A 24,307-nucleotide genomic window follows, 5' to 3' on the forward strand; every position below is an offset into this window, starting at 1 on the left:
TTAAGAGTTTTCAACGTTTATCAATCTGAGCAGATACACATCATTTGAAACACACAAAAAAATCATTCAACCAATGGATTAGATTGTTGTAAAAAATAAGCAATTCATTAAAGCAATTTCCGGGAACGTTTTTCTAGATAGACTGAAATGATATTGACTTTAAAATGTCCAAATCTGTGGTGCGGTTCAGGTCAACATCGGGAGAAATGTGAAGACTCCCAAACAAGCATTAAAACAAACCAACACGGTTGCATTTCAATCATTACACTGTCTGAGGATCCTCTTCTCCTCTTCCACAAAGTTCTTATCTGATGTTGCCTGTCCAATATCCCTCTTTCTCTTCTCCTTCTGCTGAAAGGTTTCCACTCGCTGTTTCTTTGCGGACCTCAGGTGCGTCCCCTGTTCATCGTCATCTGTGATGATAACCAGAGTGAGACACATAATACACCCATCCATCAAGATTATACACGCTAGAAGAGACCGGACATTACCAGAGTCCAGATGAGATGGCTCCTCCCCCTCCTCATCCTCCGGCAGGAAGCGGGCGGGGCCGCGGTGGGCCTGAGGGGCGTCGTCTCCGTTATCTTCATAGACATTTGACCATTTGATGGCCATGTCCATTCCCGCAGGAGGTCCCTTCTTCTTCTCCTCTGTCACGTAAGTTTGGGGTGGAGGTACGGCATTGGTCTTCCACACTTTAAATGCTTTTGGAGGCTGAAACATATAAAAACCTTTTACTGTATAATATTCAACATGAGCTGAACCTGCAACAGCACTAAGGAATTATTGATTTGTTAGTTATTTGCATTTGGGTCCAACAGCCCAAAAGGGCTCACGTGACTCCCCTTTTCATCTCTCTTCACTGGCTACCGGTTGCAGCCCGTATCAGATTCAAGTCACTAATGCTTGCCTACAGGACTATCACTGGATCTGCACCGGCTTACTTGCACACCCTCCTGCACTCCTACACCCCATCAAGATCCCTGCGTTCAGCAAACCAGCGGCGGCTTGTATTGCCTTCCCAAAAGGGCAGTAAATTGCTTTCCTGCTCATTCTCATTCACAACTCCTTCCTGGTGGAACATTCTTCCTATCTCTGTCCGTTCAACCACATCTCTCACAACATTTTAAAAACTACTTAAAACCCAACTCTTCTGTGAATACTTGACAAAAAAAAAATACACTAACCCTTTCTCAACAGGTAGTGGTCTAGCTTTTGTTGAAACCAGTAAATTTGTATTGGCACCTAATGTATTATGGCTCCTGTATGAACTATCGCTTATTGCTCCTAAACTCTTTGTAAGCCGCTTTGGATAAAAGCGTCTGCTAAATGTCTAAATGTAAATGTAGGTAAATATTGCTTTTTAAAAATCAATACCATGCATTTCAGGATGCACGGTACATTGAAACAGACATTAAATGAAAGTGACTTGAGCAATATAAACACCTTAACTCTCTGTTTACATTTGCAAAACTCCAGACACAAAAAAATAAATGTATTTCAAATAGAGGGAACATATTTAACATTTTAATCTGGACTAAAACATTGCAAGGCAGAAAATATTTGTTGAATATTTTAATGTTTTTTTTACGGTTCTCTAGACTTGTGTAAATTGTGTACTTTTGCATTTTAATCTATTTGAAACAGGTGAGGTGGACTGCATTTAAAGCGTTTAGTTCCAAAACGAGATAATAACGTTTCAAAAATCTTGTTTTTTTTATCAGGAATCCCTATTAATATCAATCAACCTGCAGTGGGTTTGTTTTGATTTAAGCCATAATAATTACAAAAATACACATAACTAACACAATAAAAACATGATCAAACATTTTTGAAGACGGAGTTCTCATTTTGGAACCAAACTTTATTGAACCGAAATAAGCGCGCGGAGCAGGTGTCCATCTCGACAACAGGTGAGCTCTGACCAATCAGAGGACAGTTTTCTCGTACAGTAAATCAGTATATTTCCAACCCTCATAAACACTTGATTACAGAAGCCAAACTGTTACCTTCTAAAAATGAACCGAACTCAGAATAAACGCAAAAAATGCAACATGTTTTGCCTTCATTCATAATATTCGGCATGCCAAAACATTTTAAAATAGAGACACAAGACTGCCTCACCTCTTCTGGCGCTTTCACGGTTCTTCTTTCCCAGTCAATCACTTTATTAAGCGGATTATAGAGGAACGCGGGTTTGCTGACGGACTGGAACAGATCGTCAGGTTTCGGCAGCGGTTCGGCGGCTCGTTTGCGACTCTGCGGTTCGGATCCTCCGGACGACTCGGGTCCGCCTCGGCTCTTCTTACTGGACTCATTCGTGTCAGAATCACTGGAGCTGTCACTCAGATCATCATATCCCATGAAGAAATTACGACCCTCGGATTTCTCCTCATTGCTCATCGTTAACCCTGAATGAAAATACTGGCGGCTTCAGCGACTGCAGGTTTATTCGGAACGGCAAAACAACAACTAAACAACAGTCGCCATGTTGAACTCGGCGCGCACTGATGACGTCATTAACTCCGGCCAAGAAGAACGATCTGAAACCAAGACCACGGGAATGTAAGCGGACGGTTAACGTTTGGAAGCCTTTAAGTGCAAGATACACACATACACACACAGATATATGTATGTGTGTATATAACTATTTATAAAAGTCGAATGTAAAGCTCTTTAGTACAGGTATTACTGTATATTACTTTATTCAGCACATCCGAGGATGGACCAATCAGGATTGTCTGTAATGACTTGATTAAGCAATAAATAAAATTAAAGTAATAAAGTGATTCATCATTTTTATATGAGGTACCTATATTCTCTTTGAAATAATAACGTTGAACATGAAATGACAAAAAGATGAATCCAGCTGCAGTTTGTGGTAACATGTGTCATGTTATAGTGCCGTTACATAAGAAAAACAAAATACACAACATTACACAGACCTGCTTTATTCTCAAAAACCAACAAAAATATCAGAGCTGACACACCATCTGCAGAGATCTTAACAAATGTATGGCACCATTCTGAATATTTCATATACAAAGAAATCACTAAAATCATTATTTATGTGTCATTTTCCATATATTAACAGTGGATGAAAATGTTCACTAAAATGACAGAGTGCAAGTCAAAGAGGGAATGTTTACGTCTTTCAAACTCTTCCAGAAGGAAAATAACCTTTTTCTGATTTCTATCATCTGACAGGCCATAGCACATTTACCACAAACACATCAGAAATCATCTAGGTTTAGAAAATACAAAAGTGAAAGAAGAACAATACTGAAGGCATCAGAAAAGTCCTGAGACGGGTTTGGTGTCAACAGACTACAAAGGATCAAAAGTAGGAAAACTCAAAAGTTTCCGTAAGCTTTTTCAGTCTCATGATGAAACTAGGAAAGAATTTATTCTGCATGATGAGATTGTTTAAGTGGTAAACACTGATATCTCTGTGAACATGACATCATGCAGTGTGACCTGGGAATGTTTAGACCGGCTGACATTGTGTGCGCGCTGAAAAACAGCAGATATTTGACATGTAGACAAATAATGAAAGCAGCATTCAGGAGAGAGACAGAGCGAAAGATTTCTCTTTTTATATAAGTGTACTGATGTTTGGACATCGTGACTCTGGCCCCTTAATCATCGACTGAAAGAGAAAAAAAAAACTGATGTATTACAACACACACTTGAAGCCTCCAGTGAATTGATCCTTCTTTTCTAGAGAAAAGTTTACAAAAACTATGTTGTCTAGTGTAGGTAATGTTCACTTACTAGTTCAAACACAGACATATAAAATAATTCAAGTTGTAATATTTTCTACTAATCTTGTGTACAGATATATACAGATATATATCAGATGTTTCATACACACATTGACCTAACATCAGATTAAGGCATCCGATTGGACATTTTAAATGGCATCACAGTGAGGAAGGACATCCGACCACTGTTTAGCAACAGCGTCACATAACTTGAGAATCAAAAGTTTCAGTCAAAGTTCGCAATCTGGCAGTAGTTACAAAATTCAAAACTTAGTTACGTTTTAAATACAAAATTTGAGTAAATGTATTTCATGACAGTTACTTTTAAATGGGAGTAATCAAATTACAGTTACATCCCAAAAGTATTTTAGATGATTACTTGGAACTGTTGATTCTCTGACTTTGATGATCTGCAAAAGCATCCTAAACTAAAGTTCTGCTCATAGGTTTAATAACCCTTACTGAATATGCAAGTTCTCTTTTTTCCTCACAATTGTGACGTCTTTTCTTAGAATTGTGGACTATAATGTCCAATGATGTAAAACTGATGTTGTTTAAAATAATATTCAGAGGAATGCCAAGTCGTCTGTTTGGTGATCCTTTGTTTTATGTCCCTTATTTCTATTACAAAGGATTTAGATTAAATAACAAAAAAGTTATGTAATCTACCAAAATGTTACAAATTACTTTTCAAAGCATGTCTTTAGTAATCTGTAGTGATATACATTTTAAAAGTAACCTTCCCAGTCCCGAGTATAAATCTCACATGTCCAAGAATCCCCAATCACTAAAATATTTTCTGTTTTAGCTTTTGCATGTTACAGGGGGTAAGAATTAAAACAAATAATAAAAGCTTTGGTGTTTTTATGTTTTACTTTTTCATTTCCTCTTCACACAAAAGAAACTAATTTCTTGATTGTTGTTCATCATTTCTACAAAACTCTCAAAAACACTTCTTTTCACAGTAAATCACTTGCACTAGAGATAGTTTGTGAAGAGGAGACAGAACAAAGTACACAGAAATGTCACATTTAAACAACAAATTCAATTCCACAAAAGGAAGGTAAGAGCAGATTTATAAATGACGTTTACAAAAATGTGTTCCGTTCACGTTTCAGGAATGACCCTCTTCACTGTGACACAATAAGAGCACTCGTGTGATCGTCACATGGCTTTCAGGAGAGGAAACATCAGCAGGAGATTCATCACATCTGACTCTTCTTATTGATGAGGACCGAGCAGCAGGTCAGAGCGCCGTCCACCTTCACCTTCTCCCGATTGGACACTGGAATGAGCATGTGATCCTTCAGCCTCTCAAACACCTACAGCGGATAAATCACACATCAGACTTCAAACCTTCAACATGACGTGATTCTTTACAGCAGATCTCTTCTGACAGGTTTACACAATATTGAAGGAAGTCACATGTGAATCAGTAGCTGGGGTTCAACAATGTTGCGTAAAGCCGAGCTCGGTGAGGTCGTGGAGGAACGCACAGCTGTGTGGCGTTAATATAAAAACGACCGAGCGGTTATTCAGTAGAAACATTACACCATCTCATAAAGTCATGTGTCATCCAATGGAGGCGCTCCAAAACTCATGCAGTGTTTTCCTAAAACCGTTCCAATAGAGAATTCCTGAAAAAAACAGCAAGTATCTCTAACTTCAGCCTGGCATTGTTTTACACAAGTTATTCTCTCTCTCTCTCGCTCTCTCTCTCTCTCAATTTCAATATCAATTCAAGTGTGCTTTATTGGCATCACAAAATGTACAATCGTATTTGCAGCTGGGCTGTGTAAGAATAGTGCAAGTATGTATACAAACAAAAAGAAAGATATAGTAATAAAATGAAATAAAGTGTGATGTATGTAGTGCAACTTAAAGTGGTTTATAATATATGTAAATAAATAAAAACAGAAATAGAGTGTAGTTTAAACAAAGATTTACAAAAGCAAAATATACATTTAAGTAGCAGAATAAAGGGATATAAAAATATAATGTTATGAACATATATAGGAAAAATCAGGTCGGAGCAGATTCATTGTTTTCTCTTTTGTTGTGACAGACAGACACATATTGTGCAAACTCTCTCTCTCTCTCTCTCTCTCTCTCTCTCTCATACTGACTTCATTCCAAACCTGTGACTTTCTTCAATGCAACACAAAATGAAACAAAGTAACTACTGCTGCAATTCATCTCCTCTTAAGCCATGTGACACATTTGTGAAAGATTGTCTTTTTGAAATTTGTCTGCCAAATGAATAAATGTAAATGTATTTGGTCATATATAAGCAACAAACTTATATTTAAGCACACAAAGTCTTGACTATTGTAATGCTCTACTTAGTGGTTGTCCTGTATCATCAATAAACAAACTACAGTTAGTTCAGAATCAGCTGCCAGGGTTCTGACCAGGTCCAGAAAATACCATCTCATAACCCGAATGTTATCATCCCTTCACTGGTTACCCATTAAGTATCGTATTGATTTTAAAGTTCTTTAAACTACTCATAAAGCCTTAAAGGAGACATTATAAGATCACTTTCAACAATTTGGCATGATTTATTAGGGTCTTCATGAAATGTCTGGAACATATTCTGCTTAAAAACACTCAATTGCTGTCTAAACAAAACCCTTCTTGCCATGGCAATGGTTTAGCTAAATTCTGTTTCCTGAATTCCTCTGCGGTTAGTATCGTCTTAAACGTCTCAAATAATTCGTCCAAAGACAAAAAAATTGGTCACAGCAAACAACACTCACGTTTTGCGTGTATGTTTGCCAAAAATCCACGGATTGCGCACCTGCAGATCTCAGTGGAATAATGTGGATTTAAGCGCTTGCCGTTGACAAGTTATAACGTTAACTGTTACACACACAACATGGAAGAATGATTTTTCAGCCGAAACAAACAGCTTGCCGCAGCTAAACATATTAACGCACATAATGCATTAACATTCACACAGTTAAACTCCAAGTGTCCATCTGCACTTATATACAGTAAATTTAACACTGGATTTAAATGTTCTATTTAGCCCGTGACTGACTTGGCTACCTTCCCTATCATATGCTAATGTTATGCTCCTAAACTAATCCTGTTTGTGCTGTCCCAGGTTGAAAAAGCACTCCAGTTTGAAGTGATTCGCGCACACAAGCAGGTTTTTACTTATGGTTTCTGAGGGATTTACACTAAAAATAAAATAAATCCACTGCTGTCTCCTCCTAGGTTTGGACTCTGTGGAGCGACTACACTGCATGTTATCCACAAACTTTAGCCATGACGTCACGTACACTGCTGTCGCTTGTGAAAACAACAATGGAGGAGCACGGTGGGTGGAACGGTGTAGAATAAGAGGTGGTAACATTATAATAAAATCCCATTTGGACATCACAACCGGAGAGAAATCTGAACGGCTTAATTTCTCACATGCTTGCAGGAAAAAGCACACCAAAACAAACTCACTGGGTTTTTTGGGTTGCTAGATGCACTCAGGATCTGATTATAGCACTTAAACACAGAAATAGTGGGGTTTTCCTCCTTTAAACAGTTTAGCCCCTACCTACATAACAGAGCTTCTATCACATTACAACCCATCATGCTCTCTTAGATCTCAAAACTCAATACCTAGAATAACTAAATCCACCAAAGGGTGTCGAGTTTTCTCGTACGTAGCACCTTAACTCTGGAATAGCCTTCCTGATACTATTCGAGGGTCAGACACTCTACCAATTTAAATCTAGATTAAAGACACATCTTTTCAGCCAAGCTTTTACTTAATGCATAACATGCTAAATAAACCACCGGGAGACTGCATTTATTAGATATTATTAACAATAATGATCTTGCTTGTTCTATAAACACCATACACCGTGCTGTGTTTGACCTTTTTCTGTTTTTTTTTTATTTTCTCCTGTAAAGTGGCTTTGGAACAATGCACATTGTGAAAAACGCAATATCAATCAAATTGAACTGAATTGAGTGTGTGTGTCAGACCTTGGCGCTCTCGGGGAACTCTTCAGGTGTGCAGTGGAGCAGGACGTGACCTTTAGAGGGCAGATTCATGTAGATGCAGTTTGCAGCCAAATCATCAGGAAGCGTCAGTTTATCATATTTATGATCACTCATCTGCTGCATGATCTACAGATGGACAGACAGCAAACAGACAGGAGAAAGGCACATCATGTAGAGAGACATGGGTTGACAAATATACCGAATGTATGAAATAAATAAGCTTCTAAGACAGACATTTATCTTCATGTCAAACTATAGGATACATTTATGGTTTGCCAACTACTAATGGTCTTTATATACTGTATGTCTGGAGAGAAAATGCAGTAGAACTCTGAAAAAAACAATTGCACAATTAAATTATGACATAAGCATGAGAGTTCAGTGGAAGTGTTTGAGGTTGATGACCTCATCAATAAATCATGTGATTGGTCAGTTTTTGTAACTGCTGGAGTATTCCCTGCGTGGAAAAACTGCACATGCACACACGATCAAATACACACACACAAACAGTGTTAGCAAAAATATTTATGTCTGTTTATAACCACACAAACACTCACACACGCACAGTACTTTATGAGCAATATTCCTAATGAACGAGCACACTTGCCAAACATTAAAACCTCCATCTAAGGTCTAATAAACACAAATGTAATTACACACACAGAGTGACGCAAGACATAAGTGAGCATTTAGCAGAAAACTATTGTAATTTCTCTAAATTACACTCTCATGAATGAAGAAGCACTGGAGAGATGAATGTTTTCTGCTTGTGCGGTACACAATGTCCTCGCTGCTCAAATACATTAATAACATTATTAAAAATCCTGCCAAACACAGACAGACCTCACATTTTAAACAATGAATACAAAATCGACTTGCTTCGAATATAATAATGTCTAACAGGTTTGTACGTTGATAACGTTTACGGATGAGAAACAATTTCTCATGACTTTGCAAAGTACTGCGCAAAAGTAACGTTAAACAAGCACATCAACAACATTATACTGCTAAACATTCTAAAAGCCTTGGTATAAAGAAAGTTTAAATAAACCAAACCTTAAAGGGATAGTGCACCAAAAAAGGAAAAGTCTGTAATGAATTACTCTCTCTCTAGTTATTCCAAACATGTTTATTTTTATATAATAACATTTATACTTTTACATTTAATATAATAATATAATGGTGTCATTAAGCCTTTTATCAAAAAAACAAACTTAGACCGCAATGAACTTGGAAGCTACAGACCGATTTCAAATCTCCCGTACTTGTCTAAAATACTAGAAAAAGTAGTGTCCACTCAGTTGTGCTCTATCCTACAAAATAATGACATGCACAAAAAAAATTAATGTCTATTTTTATAGCGCATCATAGCACTGAAACTGGACTCGTTAAAATTACAAACGACCTTCTTATAGCATCAGATAAAGGTAACATCTCACTCTTAGTCCTGCTTGACCTTAGTGCTGCTTTCCATACTGTAGACCATAAAATACGTTTAAATAGTTTACACAATCATACCGGTATTCAGGGACAGGCACTACAATGGTTGAGATTTTACCTATCAGACAGATATCAATTTCGTCAAATCTTACGCAAGTCAATTATGGATTACCTCAGGGATCGGTTTTAGGACCCTTGCTTTTCTCCATATACATGCTGCCCCTCGGCAACATTATTAGAAAACATGGAATTAGCTTCCACTGTTATGCAGATGATACTCGGCTATATATCTCATCAAGACCAGATGATTACTTTAAGCTATCCAAACTGGCAGAGTGCATCGAGGACATAAAACATTGGATGACTAGTAATTTCCTTCTTTTACACTCTAGCAAAACAGAAATATTACTTATAGCACCAAAATCAAGTAAACAGAATATCTCAGATTACAACATGCAAATTGAAGGCTGCACTGTTTCTCCAACAAATACAGTAAAAGATCTAGGCGTTATATTAGACGACAACCTGTCATTTAAAAATCACATCTGAAATATCACAAAAACAGCCTTTTTCCACTTTAGAAATATTGTCAAATTACGAAATATTTTATGAATTGTTGACGCAGAAAAATGTATTCATGCATTTGACTACTGTAATTCTCTACTTAGTGGTTTTCCTGCATCATCAATAAACAAACTTATTTACAGCTCTTATTTACAGTTCTATTTTTGTTTTTGTCTCTTCATGTAATGATTTAAACAAACCTATACACATTAGATGCTTAAAAAAATCACTCTTTAATGGATCTAGTGAGTGCATTGACTGGATTCCATCAGCAGGGGGCGACGTTACGCTAAAAGGACTCATAGTGCCAAAGAGAACAGAAGGACAGGGATTGAAAGACAACACACACCTGTAAATAAATCTGAACGACTGTTGACATCCATTCTCTTTCATATACATTATTTTAGATTACAGCTATGTCTGTTTACATCCGATAAAAAAACATTTGTCTCCGGTGATCTGACCTTAAGCTGTTTCTGATGTGATCAGAGGTTCACATTTGGTAGTGTAATGCATATGAAGCATCCTCGACAACGAGGGACCTGTTCACCTGTCAATCAAACACTATGCTAAAACAAAAGTCAAAATGTCTACATGTGTAAATGTCTAACAAAATTCAAACACATGCATTGCTCCGGTTTCCTGACATTACGCAGAAGCACATCTTAAGTTCAGGTGTGTGTAAAGCACTTGACTTGTGATTGGACCGTCCTTCGAGCATCCTAAAGTACACAAAAAGAGTATACTTGGCAGTAGTTTACTATTTCCAGTAGATTTCCAAAACATGTGTAATGGTTGAAAGGTTCATCTCAGTTTATTTCAAAACAAAACACTTTCTAGAATTAAAATCTGCACACCATAATGCAAAGAACACACAAAGTCTCGCTGAACCTACGTACACATGTGCTAACATACACCAAACCAGACAGACAGACGTATAGATTGATGAATGGAAAGACAGACGGACAGACATGTGAAGTCCTTCTGTGTCCAACATGTGTGTGAATACCAAACCAAACACCAGGGATATGTTGAATCCCTGCTGGGAATCTGGGAACGAGCCAAAACATCCCATAATGAAGAGCGTATAAACATCTCGTAGCTTCAGCGATAAGAAAAAACGTTTCCACACTGCTGTGAACCTGCCAATTTCCATGACGATAATTTTCTTCCGAACGTAAACCTAGGAAATCCAGACATTCCAGTGCCAATTCCTGATGTGAATCTCGACAGAAACAAGCGTCACAGAACAGACCGTTGTCATTAGATCCGCTGGAGGAATGAATCTCATTATGAGCCAATCAGATGCTGTTCATCTCAGCGTTCATCAGCTGTTCTTCTGTACGATCTGACCTTTACTAAACACCAATGACGCCAAATTTGTTGCTATTCATAAGAGTTTGGACATCCAACTTTTTTTACAGGATCTTTTTTACTGGAATTCTGAATGTTTGACGTTATTTATGTGGAGAAAATATAACCGCGCCAACATGTTAATGTCTTTCTTTACCAAAAATGTTGAATAAAATAGTAAATAGATGTGAACTACTTTAATACTGCAAAGGCGTGAAGATGATTTCACATTTATACATTTCATTATTTCTTATCCATAAGTCACATTTGTATTATTCTATAGTGTTGATTAAGTTACTATTATTGTAAAATCTGGAAAAATGTCAAGAATTTGTAAGTAATCCAAACTTTTTAACAGCAGTGTAAGTTAAACATTTCTCCATATTATCAATATTTCAATTATCTCATGATGTTGAGGTTTGATATTTATCTTCATATAGGCCAGGTTATATTTTGCGTGTGATCTGTCAATTAAAAGATGTTTGTGGTCTTTTCAGACACATTGAGATGTTTATACCTTTAGGGCTTTCTGTGCATGTTCACTGGAGCCGATGGCGATGAGATCCGGTCCGGCCATACTGCAGAAACTCTTCAGATGAAGTCCCTGCCGTACTGGAACCGTTGACACGGCGTAGTCCTGAAACCACAAAGTACCAAAACATAATGTCTAAAACTGAAGGAAAAATACCATGTACTCCAAATACATAAAGCAAAAAACTAACTGGGACTTCAAAGATGTTTGAGACGAGAACATGCAAACGTTGGAGGGGAAAGTATGGTTTTATTTACAAACGCTGCTCTCAGAGATCCTCCACAAGCATCTCTGCTCTCACTTTAGCCGCTCGTACAGCTTTGCACGGCCGTCCTGTTCAAAGTTTCCATAAACTATCAGCATGTGAACGATAAGAAGCTTGAGGTCTCTGGGGGACAGAGGACCATTTGCTGCTCATTACAAAACCCATGACGTTAAAAAGCATCTGTGACATTAGCTAGGAATGTTCCGCTTCTTAACCGCCTGTAGATTCTCATTCAGAAATCAAAGCCCCAGACTGATGGCCTTCTCTATCTAGAGGCTTTTTAGAAGATTTAACCTGATTTTGGCTAAATACTTCTCATCCGGCTCATTGTGTACTGCCTGGATAGGAAGTGGCCTACTAAGTGAACCTCATGATGTTTCAACGGTTCATTTTAGATGAACAAACAGATTTCCACGCAAGAACATTTACAGTTTGATTCAGACTTACCTTAAACGTGTCTGCCAGAATCTCTGCTCCTCTCTGATTGGTCCTCTTGGATAAACCCACGAAAAACTCTCTACCTGCACATCAAAACACATGTTAACAATTGGCTCTTAAATATTTTTCATAATTTACCCTTCATGGATTAAAGTGAAAACAATTCTTCTGACTGAATTTTTTTGCAGGCCAATTCATGTTCCTTTAAACAACACTATTTAAATAGTCGAGACCAGATTTAAAACGCTTTTATATTGCCAGCTTGCGTATTTTGAAAGCTTTTTTTAATCTATGATTTTTTTCATTTATTTTGACAAATAATGTAACGTTACATAAGACACAGGTGACACACCGTAGAGAAACAGCTGCATGACTGATATAATTTATTGCTGTTAAATAAATTTTTTTTACTCAATTTTCAAAAACTGTTAAATACGTCATGAAATATCTAATATTCCGATTGTCAAATATGTGCATGTGAATGTGTTTTGCTTAAATACTCTATAATGTTCGCGTTTGACCAGCTAAAACTACCACATGACCAGTTTAAACCAGCACATGACCAGGGCAGCATCCCGCCTGGATAAACCGTTGCAAAACGTTTTTTAAACGTAAACGGTGGTGCGGTTGAACACCCTGTTGTGATGACGCAAGAGTTGTACTATGGCAGCCGAGATGGCCATTCTTTGTGTTCTTTTTGAATAATTTTTTTGAATACTGCAAAATAAATATCTTCTAATATCTTCAATTGTTGGGTATACCGAGCTGCAGCAGACACATTTGAATGACTTTAATTGGACCCATTGTGCAAGCTGTCTCTTTAATACCACGTGGGTTACACACATGTTGCTGCAGATTGGGCTGATGTTCTTGACACACCCACCAAACAAGAGAAAACGTATCTCAAACCCCTTTTTGCACGCCGTTGCAAACCGTTTCCAGGAAACATGTCATTTCTTGACAATCAATCAACACCGAACTCCATTGACTTCCACAAAACCACTGAGACACTTCTCAAAATATCTTCTTTTGTGTTCCACTGAAGAAAGAGTCACATACAGGTTTACAGACATACGAGGGAGAACAAATGATTTTGGGGTGCACTGTCCCTTTAAGAAGTCGCTGGATTGTATCTCACACGTGTCATTGATGAAAGAGAATCAGAGAATGTGACGGTGGAGGAGAGAGACAGGTTGGTTAAAGTGCAGAATGTTCTCTGAATAACAACCGGTTGACTTAATCTGGCTCTTCTCGGTCATGTTTATTCAAGGCCATTGTTCCTTCTGATCTGAGGTGCGTGAGAACTCTGTATGGTGGTTAAAATAAGCGCATGACTCTTAAAGTCTTCTCAATGATTGATCTATAATCAGTTCTGGAGATTCTCTACATGTGGACTCACAGTAGCTGTGGAAGATTTTACGATGGAGATATTTTTACAGCATCAGTAGATGTTTCTGGCTGGGACATGAGCCAGTCACTCTCTCCAGACTCTATTAGATGTACTCGTTCAGTTTCCAGCACAATAAATGACCCACAGGAATTCAATGAACACACAATGTCTTTTACACATTATCAGGCATTTAACAGGAACCTTTCTAAAGTTTTGAAAGAAAAACATCACAAAAGAATGAAAAATCTCTCATCGTTTATTCTCTCATGTGTTTCTGCGGTGGAACACAAAAGAAGATATTTTGAGAAATGTTCATATAATAGAAGTCAACATGGTTCAGTGTTGTACGTTCTTCGAAATATCTTCTTTTGTGCTTTGAATAAGACAGTCATACAGATTTGAAGCAATGTTATTTTCTCTTAATCTGTGACAACACATCACGCATCATCCTTTCTCAAAGTATACCTAAAGGTCGCTCATGGTTTTATTTGGAGAATCGGCCGCTGATTGTGAGATATGCAGGGAAGCCTCTGATTGGCTGTTATGTGTTGTGAATTTAACAAAACCTGTTGGTTAAGCACCTGTGAACAAGACATCTCCTCCGTCCAGCGTGGCCGTTTCATCCGTCATCTCCACGACATTCAGACTGAGCTCAGTCAATGCTCTCTTCATGGCCTCCGTCTGAAATGGTCACAAAACAAAATAAAAAACAAAGCTTGTGAATGCTAATAAACACTGTTTTATGCTTTAGTAGAAGAATATATGTCATTAGTGTAATGAGAAAGGTTTACTGGTGTGAAAACAATCTCCACACTGGTGACATCACGGCAGAATTATGTCCAGGCAGATTTGACACTGAGGGACGAGAGCCGCGCACTGTTTGACACTTGCTAGTATAACTCTTGTGTTGTAAATAGTTATGTGGTGTTTAGTCGTGTGTACACATGCAACCACTGCTCTCACATTACACCTCTATAGAGAGAGAAGGATGGGTCGGAACATCCCCATCCTGTCCATATGACATCATCAGGGGTCATGTGGTGATGTCATGATGAGAGAAGCACACGACTGTGAAAATAAACCTGAAGAAAACAGGAAAAGCGTCTCATCTGGACACCACGGATGTTTTCCTGACAGTGAGCGGTCAGCTGATACAGATAAGCAGTAATGCAGGTGTGTGGTGTGTGTTTTAAGGGTTGTTTTTTTTAGGTCTCGGGGGCTGTGCTCAAAGCTCTGTTTTTATGGGATGATTCACTGTTTCCACACAGATATCTGCCTGTGAGGTCACCATAGATTTTGCTTCCCCTCATTGCAGTCGCAAAGCATGAGGTCATCCAGGTATGTCATCCCGGCAACCACAACCCCCCAAAACCATCATTACAGAAAGTTTACATCAATTTCCGACCGATTTAATATTTGGTTTATTTTGCTGTAATGAGTTCTAATCTATTATTTATATTTTTCAACCTCTCAGCTCCTGTCCTTCACTTCTCTCTCTCACTCTCTCGCTCTCTCGCTCTCTCAGGTTTTCACCCGGCTGCGTGTGCATGGATCAGATGTGACCCTTGAATCTGACCTTATCTCAAAATATGAGCTGATTCACCATCTACAGCGAGATACAAACAACAACAAAATCAACACCATATGTTACATAACAAAATGAAAACATGATGCCATTTCAAATTTCCAAGTATAATGATTCAAATGAGCTTTTCACTGGATCAGTCTTTAAATGAACAAAAGCTAGGCCTTGCTGACAATGTGTGCCATCTTCTTTATAACACATGCGTCTGAGAATCCCTACAGGTGCCCACGACAACGTCTGATGATTTCACCGCAGCTGCAGAAATAAACGAGGCGTGTGCTGAAGGAATTCCTCACATGAACACGGTCCACGGAGCGTCCATCGTCCATTATAAACACATATTCACAAACTCTTTCCAAGCTCTTCAGGAAATATCTGCACAGACATCTGAAATATCATTCCCCTTCATTTTCTATAATGCCACTGAAATATTCTAGGACAACTCAAACTACTTACCATAATAATGATCAAGCGTGAATTTTGTTACAAGTGATAACTTGAGCAAAAATGAACCAAATAGTTGAATTGGGTGATTCTCAAAAAATCTTGTTTTTAAGATGTCAAACATGATTTGCTTAAAAACACTTGTATCAACAAATTCCCTCATAATCATTTAAAACAAGATATGACATGTTTAAAGGCAGACAGTCATTTCAAAACTTTTATTGATAGTTTAACACAATAAAAAAAATTAAAAAGGCCTTAAAACTTCTCATGGCCGTAACCATTTAAATGTGTATCTCATAGTTTTGGAAAAAACTGTCCAAGTGAAGCCATGATACCCAAGCAAGTTTTTATTAAATCACACATAATAAGACATTAATGAATTATACTTTAATCGAATCTTATGCATTTCAAATTTTGTTGAATGTGGAAAACTACATACATAAATATTCGACATTTACATTTATGCATTAGGCAGACGCTTTTATCCAAAGCGACTTGCATTGCATTAACCTATACATTTATAATTGTGCAATTCCCTGGGATCGAACCCACAACCTTATGTTGTTACGCAATGCTCTTACCACTGAGCTACAGAAAAGCTGTCAATTCTATCATTTTTTTATTTACAGTATTTTAACATAACAACGTATAATGCCCGAGACACATTACGGTTATGAGAACACGTAAAATACGTACAGTATATAATTAATTTCCATGTCAAAATGATGTTTTGTCCAAGGTAGAGAACACCGTTACCTTTATTACGATAATTTTTGTGTTACCGAGTTGTATGTTTTATAATTCAATTCTTTCCTGCCATAATGTTTCAGTGGTTTAGTGAAAATCACCCAATTATGGAATTTGTAGTAAGACAAAATGGTAATCAACCTGCCAAAACAACCCTTTGACTGTAGTAAATCCGTGCTAAAAACACCCTAGCAACATACCCAATACCAACCAGAGCAACCTAGCAAACACCTAGCAATGCCCTAAAAGATGCCCTTGGTCAACATTTTGAATTTAGAGGCGACGTATCAACTCATTGTTGCAATAAAATGCAGATTAAATTCAAATAAAATGTCATTTAAAAGAATGCCAGTAAAACCCAACTCTGATTTAATGAAATAATTACTGTCAGTGTAAATGTCTTCTATCTACTGTGCGGTACTTCATCTTGTATGTATCTGACTGGAGTTACTGTATGAGGATGGCGACATTCCATCTTTTCTTCTATTTCAAGAGACAGACCCCCCAGGCAGACATGTCTCATTCTTTGGTGAAGGGCACATTTATCTCAGTCTCTGGGGTCCGGCTCTATAACAGCGGCCAGTCTCAGGTTCTGCTGATCCATTAGAGGCCTTTCGGAGCTCACCTGCGGGTCAGTGGTGTCACGGATTCGGTGTCTGACAGAGAAGAGCTTCGTTCAACTTCAACAAGTCACAGGAATGAACTTCATACCAAACCATCAGCAACTGATCTACTGCTGATATTCTCTCTCTCTCTCTCTCTCTCTCTCTCTCTCTCTCTCTCTCTCTCTCTCTCTCTCTCTCTCTCTCTCTCTCTCTCTCTCTCTCTCTCTCTCTCTCTCTCTCTCTCTCTCTCTCTCTCTCTCTCTCTCTCTCTCTCTCTCTCTCTCTCTCTCTCTCTCTCTCTCTCTCTCTCTCTCTCTCTCTCTCTCTCTCTCTCTCTCTCTCTCTCTCTCTCTCTCTCTCCGTTTGTTTAACCTGCCAGACTTTTTCTATCTGAAACAAAGACCACTTTAACCTTTAAACTGTTTATCAGAAAATACTTTCTCATTCCAAACCTACCAAAGCTGCTTAACTAGACTGTATTTTTAGACACGAGCATGCTGACAGAGCGCGGACTTTGAAACAGAATGGTTGACTTATTTAGTTTTCTTACATTGTTTAATGATTATGACTATTGGCGTGACAAGTAAGGGATAATGTACATGTAGCCGGTTGATATCGCAGAAATAAGCCCCGACACATTGCATCACACTGAAGGGGTTAATTTCACAATGAAAGCCGGGTGCTTGTACGTTATACATATATAACATGGCTACTTGCCACATGAGAAAAAAAGTTAACATGAAATGTGAATTTGAAATAGTTTATTAGCTTCTTTTTACCAAATTACTTTCAGTTTCAAGGTCAGACACGATGTTCAAATGTCACGAACAGGCAATTTGGTTTAATAATTTTTAAATACAATGTCATATATGATATAAAAAGACATACTTATATATTTTTTTGTGTAATATTAAACTGTACCTTTCAAAACTATTTTCAGCATTTGAGTAAGCGTGTGTTATTAGTTTTGAGCAGTTGTTATATGGGAATAACGAATCTGCAAATGTCGCAACTGGCCAATCAGAATCAAGCATTCCAACAAGCCGTGTAATAATACATGTTGTGTTATATTGTGATACAAAAAGAATGCATGTTGGTTGAGCATCACACACCAATAAACTTTAACATCAGCACGGCAAAATTAGTCGAAAAGTGAGAATTTGCGACGGATCTATTAAATTTTTATTAATTTACATTAAGATTGTTCTAATCATTGCTAAGATGTGTTTTGTATTGAATCGTGTATCATTACACCCCTGTACTTGCACTGTTTCACAGTTTTAAAGTGTTCTGGATAGTTGTTTACTAAAGAAAAATGTGATATCCAATGACTCGCTCAATAATGCAATATAAAATATAAGATATGATGATGCGTAAAGTTTGTAAAAATCTGTTTGAATGATAAATAAATACAAAAAAAAAAAAAATGCACAGCCAACATGTTTCACTGTCATTCTGGGAAAATAACTTTTTAAAGTGATACGCAGAAGTTTAATACATTGTTGTGAGGTTTCATTGGATTTGGATGTTTCCAGCTTCTCTACTTACTAACAAACAATAAACTTGAGAGAATGTCCCCTGTTACCATGGCTACAAGTACACCATCCAAAAACCAGCAATAAAATATTGCTTTTCCAAAATTCCCATCTGCCAATAAACTTCTAAGTCACGCCACCTCCTTAACTAAACTGTGGAATGAGTGAAATGTGTTCACGTGAGCGATATGTTTCTCATGATATAATGACCCGTGTTTTGTGTAACGCTCTGACACAATAACACAACGGCTCATTCTGATTGGCCGAGGGTGCAGATGAGCGTCATGGACGAGGAAAAGGAGCTTGTAGAAACACACAGAGAGACACAACGAATACAAACACGAGGAAGACAAAACATTCCTCCCAGACACCTCAGAATTCCCCGGAGAGGAACAAAAGCCGAGCTGCGCTCCTGGACACAGATCCGCGTGCGTGAGATCAGCCGTAAATATTAAACGGGATCTCGACAGAATGTGCTTTTCACCCGAAGACTCAACAAACGAGCAGCCGGACAGCCAGGGGTGAGATTCGGATCGTGTCCGACGTGTTATAGCAGGAGGGCGATAGCGACTGTTCGGGTCATTGAATCTGAGCTGTACATCAGTCTGATGCAGAACTCAAACAAACGCCAGCGAAGAGAAAACAAAGAAGACAGAAAGAGAGAGATGGTGAACATGTTAATAACTAATGGTTTTAATTTGAAGTTAAAATTAAACTTATAATTGTATATTTATATCCATCACCCAAAAGACATTTAGTAAACAAACATCATTTTTCTGCAGATGTACAGTATCAGATCCATGACTGTGAACTATATACTGACTCAATTACCCACAACTCTCACCTGTAGAGGTAAACAAGACCACCCAGAAGTGTGTGTGCATGTGAGAGAGATCGAGATGTGATATCTGAGCTCTCATATTATCCTTAAAGAATTACACAAAACTACAAACACACACACACACACAGTTTCATTGACACACAAAGACACAAGCACGCACACACACACACACACACACACACACACACACACACACACATACACACACACACACTGACAGTTAAATTGACACACACAGACACACACACACACAAAGTTACATTGACATACAAAGACACACACACACAGTTATATTGACACAAATACACATGCACACTTGTTTGGTTTCCGTGTTTTATGGGGAGATTCCATTAACCCAATGTTTTTGGTTCACCCAATCATATTCCCTCCCCCTAAACCTAACAATCACACAACACTTTCTGCTCTTTTAGATTTTCAAAAAAGTTAATTCTGTATGATTTACAAGATTGTTTCCTCATGGGGACCAAAAAATGTCTTTCCTCTTTTTTCATCTTTGTGGGGACATTTTGTCCCCATAGCGTAGGGTTTAACCTACCCACACATACAGAGACACACAAACACACAGTTACATTGACACACAAAGATACATGCACATTCACACACTCTTCCATTGACACATTGATGCACACAGACACAACCCCGCTAATGTTTATAATCACCATAAACACACACTGGACAAAACATGAAACCCATCATCTCTGCTGCTTTCCATCTCATCTGAGTGTCATCTTTCAGCCGCTGACAGTCAGGAGAACACAAGTGTCTTTGTGTGGAGGGAGTGAACAGCACCTCCGACACCGGCCCGGGCAGCAACATTTTCCTAAGAATGTCCTGGCCCTCCGCCCGGAGGCTCCCTACCACCACCGCTCCAGCACCCAGAAATATGACAAACTCGTACGGAAAAAGAACATGAGTCGAAAAATAAAATGAACAACAGACCAAAGAAAACGTGAGTGAGAGTGTGTGTACATTAAAGGGAAAAGTTAATGGAAACATAGTTTCCCATAAATGCTAATGAAGGGCTTTCCCAGAACTCTTTTTGCTTTCTTGATTTTTTGGGGAATTGAAGTTTTATGGAAACAGCTGTCACGACATTCAGACAAGAAAGCTACAAGAAGAGAGAGAAATTCCTGATGACTCGAACGAACGGCACGCCTCCTTTAGACAAAGATCTCTCACGAATGTCATTGTGTTTGCAAAGCACTTGGTTTGGAAAACCAAAGCCATCTTCACGCCCTGACCCTGAGTGTTTATCTTCAATCTTACGCTCGGTTTCATCACAGTAAGACACGTCTCATTTTACTGATGGTCTGCAGGACATCGACCTTATATGGTCAGTGTTTCCTCCAGATGTGAACATGAGGAATCACCACAGCCGCTACTCAACTCATTCAGTCCCATCTGTCCATGTAGAAAAATATTCATCTGATTCTAATAAAACTCAAGATCTGGACGATATGAACTTTTACGCAATCCATGAAATTTAAAATAGTAAAAAGAACTATCATTGACTAAGTAAATGTTATATATGCTCTCACATGTTACACATACACCCGTGACCCATCACGACACCTGTCATACACAGATCAATTCAAACTACCACAAACAACAGATCCATAGCGACGCCCTGAGAAGATTTTTCTCCACCACACTTAACTCCAACCAATGACCTAGTTTTACCGGGAGGTCCGTCTATACCCGTGGGTGGAAACACTTCTATAGACTCGCTGTGGATGTGTAGAGAGGCCTCTCCATATAGCCAGACACTTCTGTAATGGAAACATGGATTCCAGACCCTTTTGGGAATAACACAACTTTCTGCTAATGTCCCGATCACAAACGTCCATCAATTCTGCAGAAAATTCAACATCTGTACCAGTGACGTGTGCCAGAGCTGATCAGATCAAATTTTCACCGGTCAAGACATGAGACAGAAACAAACATTCTCACAGGAGAGAGAGACCTGTGTTGAGTCACAGTTAAAGGTTTTATCTGCTCCTGAACACTGTACACAAAATGTGAGAACGAACTTTATTAAAAATATGATTCTGGCAATACCATCCCCAACCATGAGCAAAGATGGACTTCTTGTTACATTAATGCTACATTTACAATACTTATTATTTAACACTAAACTTACATCACATGACATCAGTTTGTAGTTATAGCTTCACTCAGTGACATTATGTCATTACTATTTTCCCTGCTTATAACATTCCTCTGTTGTCTGATATCAGTCACGTAATAAGACCAAATTAGACTTAAACAGTTTAAACAAAAGTCATTCCCGAAATCACAACTAATAAACTCTCTCTATTCTTCAGAAACATTTCCTCAGTAAGTTTAATGAAAGTCTGTGAGTGCAGCTGTGACACGTCAGAGGAGATCTGGTCCTCCCGGCTGAGTCTGGTTTCTCCCGAGGTTTTTTCTCCATTTATTTCTCATTGGAGTTTGGCTTCCTCGCCACAGGGCCGTGTTGGCTTGCTCACCGGGAGACTGCTCATATTACATATTATGTCTGTCTGTACGACTTCTTTCTGTCTGTCTGTCGGACTCCTTTCGGTCTGTCTGTCTGACTTCTGACTGTCTGTCTGTCTCCTTCTGACTGTCTCGCTGCTTCTTTTTCATACAGTTTGTCTCTGTCTTACTGCTTCTGTCCGTTTCTCATTGTTTCTCTGTCTGTCTCGCCGCTTCTGACTGTCTGTCTTCCTACTCCTGTCTCTATCTTAATGGTTCTCTTCCTGCACATCTATCCATCTCTCTAAAAGTAAGAAAACAACACTTCTTGCATGTAAAGTAGGATGCATTCATTGACCTCAGTATTTGTTGCTTTCATTTAGGTTAAGCACACACACACATCAGTTCAATCAACATTGGATGTTGATCAAATAAACACACACACACACAGTTTATAACCCAAAGAGGAGATCGGTGACCCTTACTCCAGTGCAGGGTCACAAAAATACACACCACCCGTATTCAGCAACACTGTGATAAAACTAGACAAACACTATCACAATTCAGTCCAACACACAGGCAGTTCTTTTATAAACAATATTCTTAACAACAGTAAAGGTGGTTCTACAGGACCAGATCAGACCAGAGAAGTGTGACGGACACATCAAGTGACTAATCAAAGGTATTCAATATATGTTCATGACGGGATCAATATTGAAATAAAGAAACCGCATTAACAAATGATTCCTGCAAACAAAACATAGCACACCTCTGAAGACAAAGAGGAGGTTTCATCCAGGATATTCTGAGCCACAAAGTGTGTGTAACTCATAAATCTCATTTCACTGCCAAGGTCCAAATCTGTCAGTTGTAGAGTTGTTTCTGAGAAGAACACATTGTGGCCGTCTGGGAATCTGTAAACACAACTTTCCCGACAAAGCACTGATATAAATCTGTGGATGCTTACTCATCATATCACATCATACCAACCAATCAGATTTCAGTTTTTAAAAAACCACTTGTGTTCAAAATAGAAAAAATCAACAAACCTGAATGCCGGACAGATGCATATAACATCTGAACCTTCTTAACTTTCTGTGACTTCAGAACAGAGGTTTACACAGACGACGTTCATTCTGCTCGTGTTTCATGAATGAGAGGCGATGTGACTAAAGCCAGACGATGATGAAAATATAAACACTCGTCCGCCTTAAACAGATCGAGAGGGGGGGATGTTTACTTTGCTGATTAAATGCAATGGAAAATACTGACATCATAAATATGACACTACTGCATTATGAAACGAACAAAAGCTTGACGTTATGTAATCGAAACGTAAAACAAACACACGGCCAGCTTTACATCACAGTGACCACAAATGAATCCTGTGTGTTGCGTGTCGGTGTCTAGCAGACAACAGGCAGACGAATGAGAGTAAATCAGCATCATTACTCATTCATAAAATCACATAATTGACTTCAGCCGTTACCAAGACAACCGCATCTGCATCCTAAAATATTGTGGACCGTTGTTCACCGCGAAACAAAGCATCCGTCACCATCCATGTCCCTTTAAACAAGCGTGATATTTTCTCGTCTATTCTTCAGAAAAAAATGAAGAATATTTCTGTTGCCTGCACATGTGTAATTTATAAACCTGAAGCGTGACAAGCAGGAATGCATGTCAACAGCACCTGTTAGCATTCTGACATTCACATGACAGCTACAAAAGAAGCTAAACAGTTAAAGACGGAAGGTTTTATAACAGAAACATCATAAACCAGATGACACTCAGTCAGACAAGCCTCTTTTACAACCCCGCTCGCTTCTACAGAGACGAGGTCAACAACTACAATTCACCTTTACATTTTACCGCAGTATTTGGGTACTTCAGAATCGACCCCGTGACCTTTGTGTTGCTAATATAGCGCTTTACCAACTGAGCTACAATAAACACATCCATCACACATCCTTCAGATGTTTCGCCTACCCAGAGCAAATCATAAAGGTTGTTTAAACGCATCCTTCAGCACCATACATGGCTAACAGCACATGGCGGTGAAGAGGATGCTGCCGGTGATGTCACCCGTGATGTCCCTTATGGGCTTTGAAGGGTCATGACAGGTGATGCACTTGTTTGATGTGTGAGACATAGTCAGCATTCATGAGCGGGACGTCACCCGCCTGTGACCTTTCTGTAGTGTTTGACATTGTGGAGAATTGAAGACTTTTTATAATGCCGGGCAAGATTTCTGAGAAAATGTTTGATGTTGTTTGACTTGAAAGGATGTAAAGTAACCTTTCATTTTGTGTTTC

The 24,307-nt window shown here is 38.5% G+C and overlaps 2 protein-coding genes and 1 long non-coding RNA gene across 3 annotated transcripts in view; 1 reads left to right on the forward strand and 2 right to left on the reverse strand.

Annotated features, from left to right (window-relative positions):
- c20h1orf52 (chromosome 20 C1orf52 homolog) lies at window positions 1-2,521 on the reverse strand. Its single transcript, XM_056732428.1, has 3 exons — window positions 2,125-2,521; window positions 492-714; window positions 1-413 (listed from the first exon to the last, which is right to left on the reverse strand). Exons 1-3 carry the CDS (start codon window positions 2,401-2,403, stop codon window positions 256-258), a joined length of 660 nt encoding a protein of 219 aa, XP_056588406.1. The 5' UTR covers window positions 2,404-2,521; the 3' UTR covers window positions 1-255.
- A 414-nt stretch (window positions 2,522-2,935) lies between these two features.
- The window catches only part of ddah1 (dimethylarginine dimethylaminohydrolase 1), a 35,168-nt gene continuing 13,796 nt past the window's right edge, over window positions 2,936-24,307 (reverse strand). The window contains exons 2-6 of the mRNA XM_056732427.1: window positions 14,336-14,435; window positions 12,374-12,447; window positions 11,647-11,766; window positions 7,755-7,898; window positions 2,936-5,086 (exon numbers count right to left, since the gene is read on the reverse strand). Of these exons, the coding sequence (XP_056588405.1) occupies window positions 4,970-5,086; window positions 7,755-7,898; window positions 11,647-11,766; window positions 12,374-12,447; window positions 14,336-14,435 (555 nt within the window). The 3' untranslated portion in view covers window positions 2,936-4,969. The remainder of the gene's footprint in view (window positions 5,087-7,754; window positions 7,899-11,646; window positions 11,767-12,373; window positions 12,448-14,335; window positions 14,436-24,307) is intronic.
- Window positions 18,985-20,424, forward strand: LOC130408928 (uncharacterized). Its single transcript, XR_008904799.1, has 3 exons — window positions 18,985-19,341; window positions 19,456-19,525; window positions 20,271-20,424. It is a non-coding gene; the product is annotated as an uncharacterized LOC130408928 (long non-coding RNA).

Source organism: Triplophysa dalaica, chromosome 20 (genome assembly GCF_015846415.1).
Source record: "Triplophysa dalaica isolate WHDGS20190420 chromosome 20, ASM1584641v1, whole genome shotgun sequence".
In the NCBI taxonomy this organism is placed as follows: domain Eukaryota; kingdom Metazoa; phylum Chordata; class Actinopteri; order Cypriniformes; family Nemacheilidae; genus Triplophysa; species Triplophysa dalaica.

Coding starts and splice junctions, on each gene's coding strand:
- c20h1orf52 (XM_056732428.1), bottom strand. CDS start 2,403: ATGAGCAATGAGGAGAAATCCGAGGGTCGTAATTTCTTCATGGGATAT. Junction 715..2,124: donor CCGTGAAAGCGCCAGAAGAG/GTGAGGCAGTCT, acceptor TATATGTTTCAG/CCTCCAAAAGCATTTAAAGT. Junction 414..491: donor GCCATCTCATCTGGACTCTG/GTAATGTCCGGT, acceptor TTATCATCACAG/ATGACGATGAACAGGGGACG.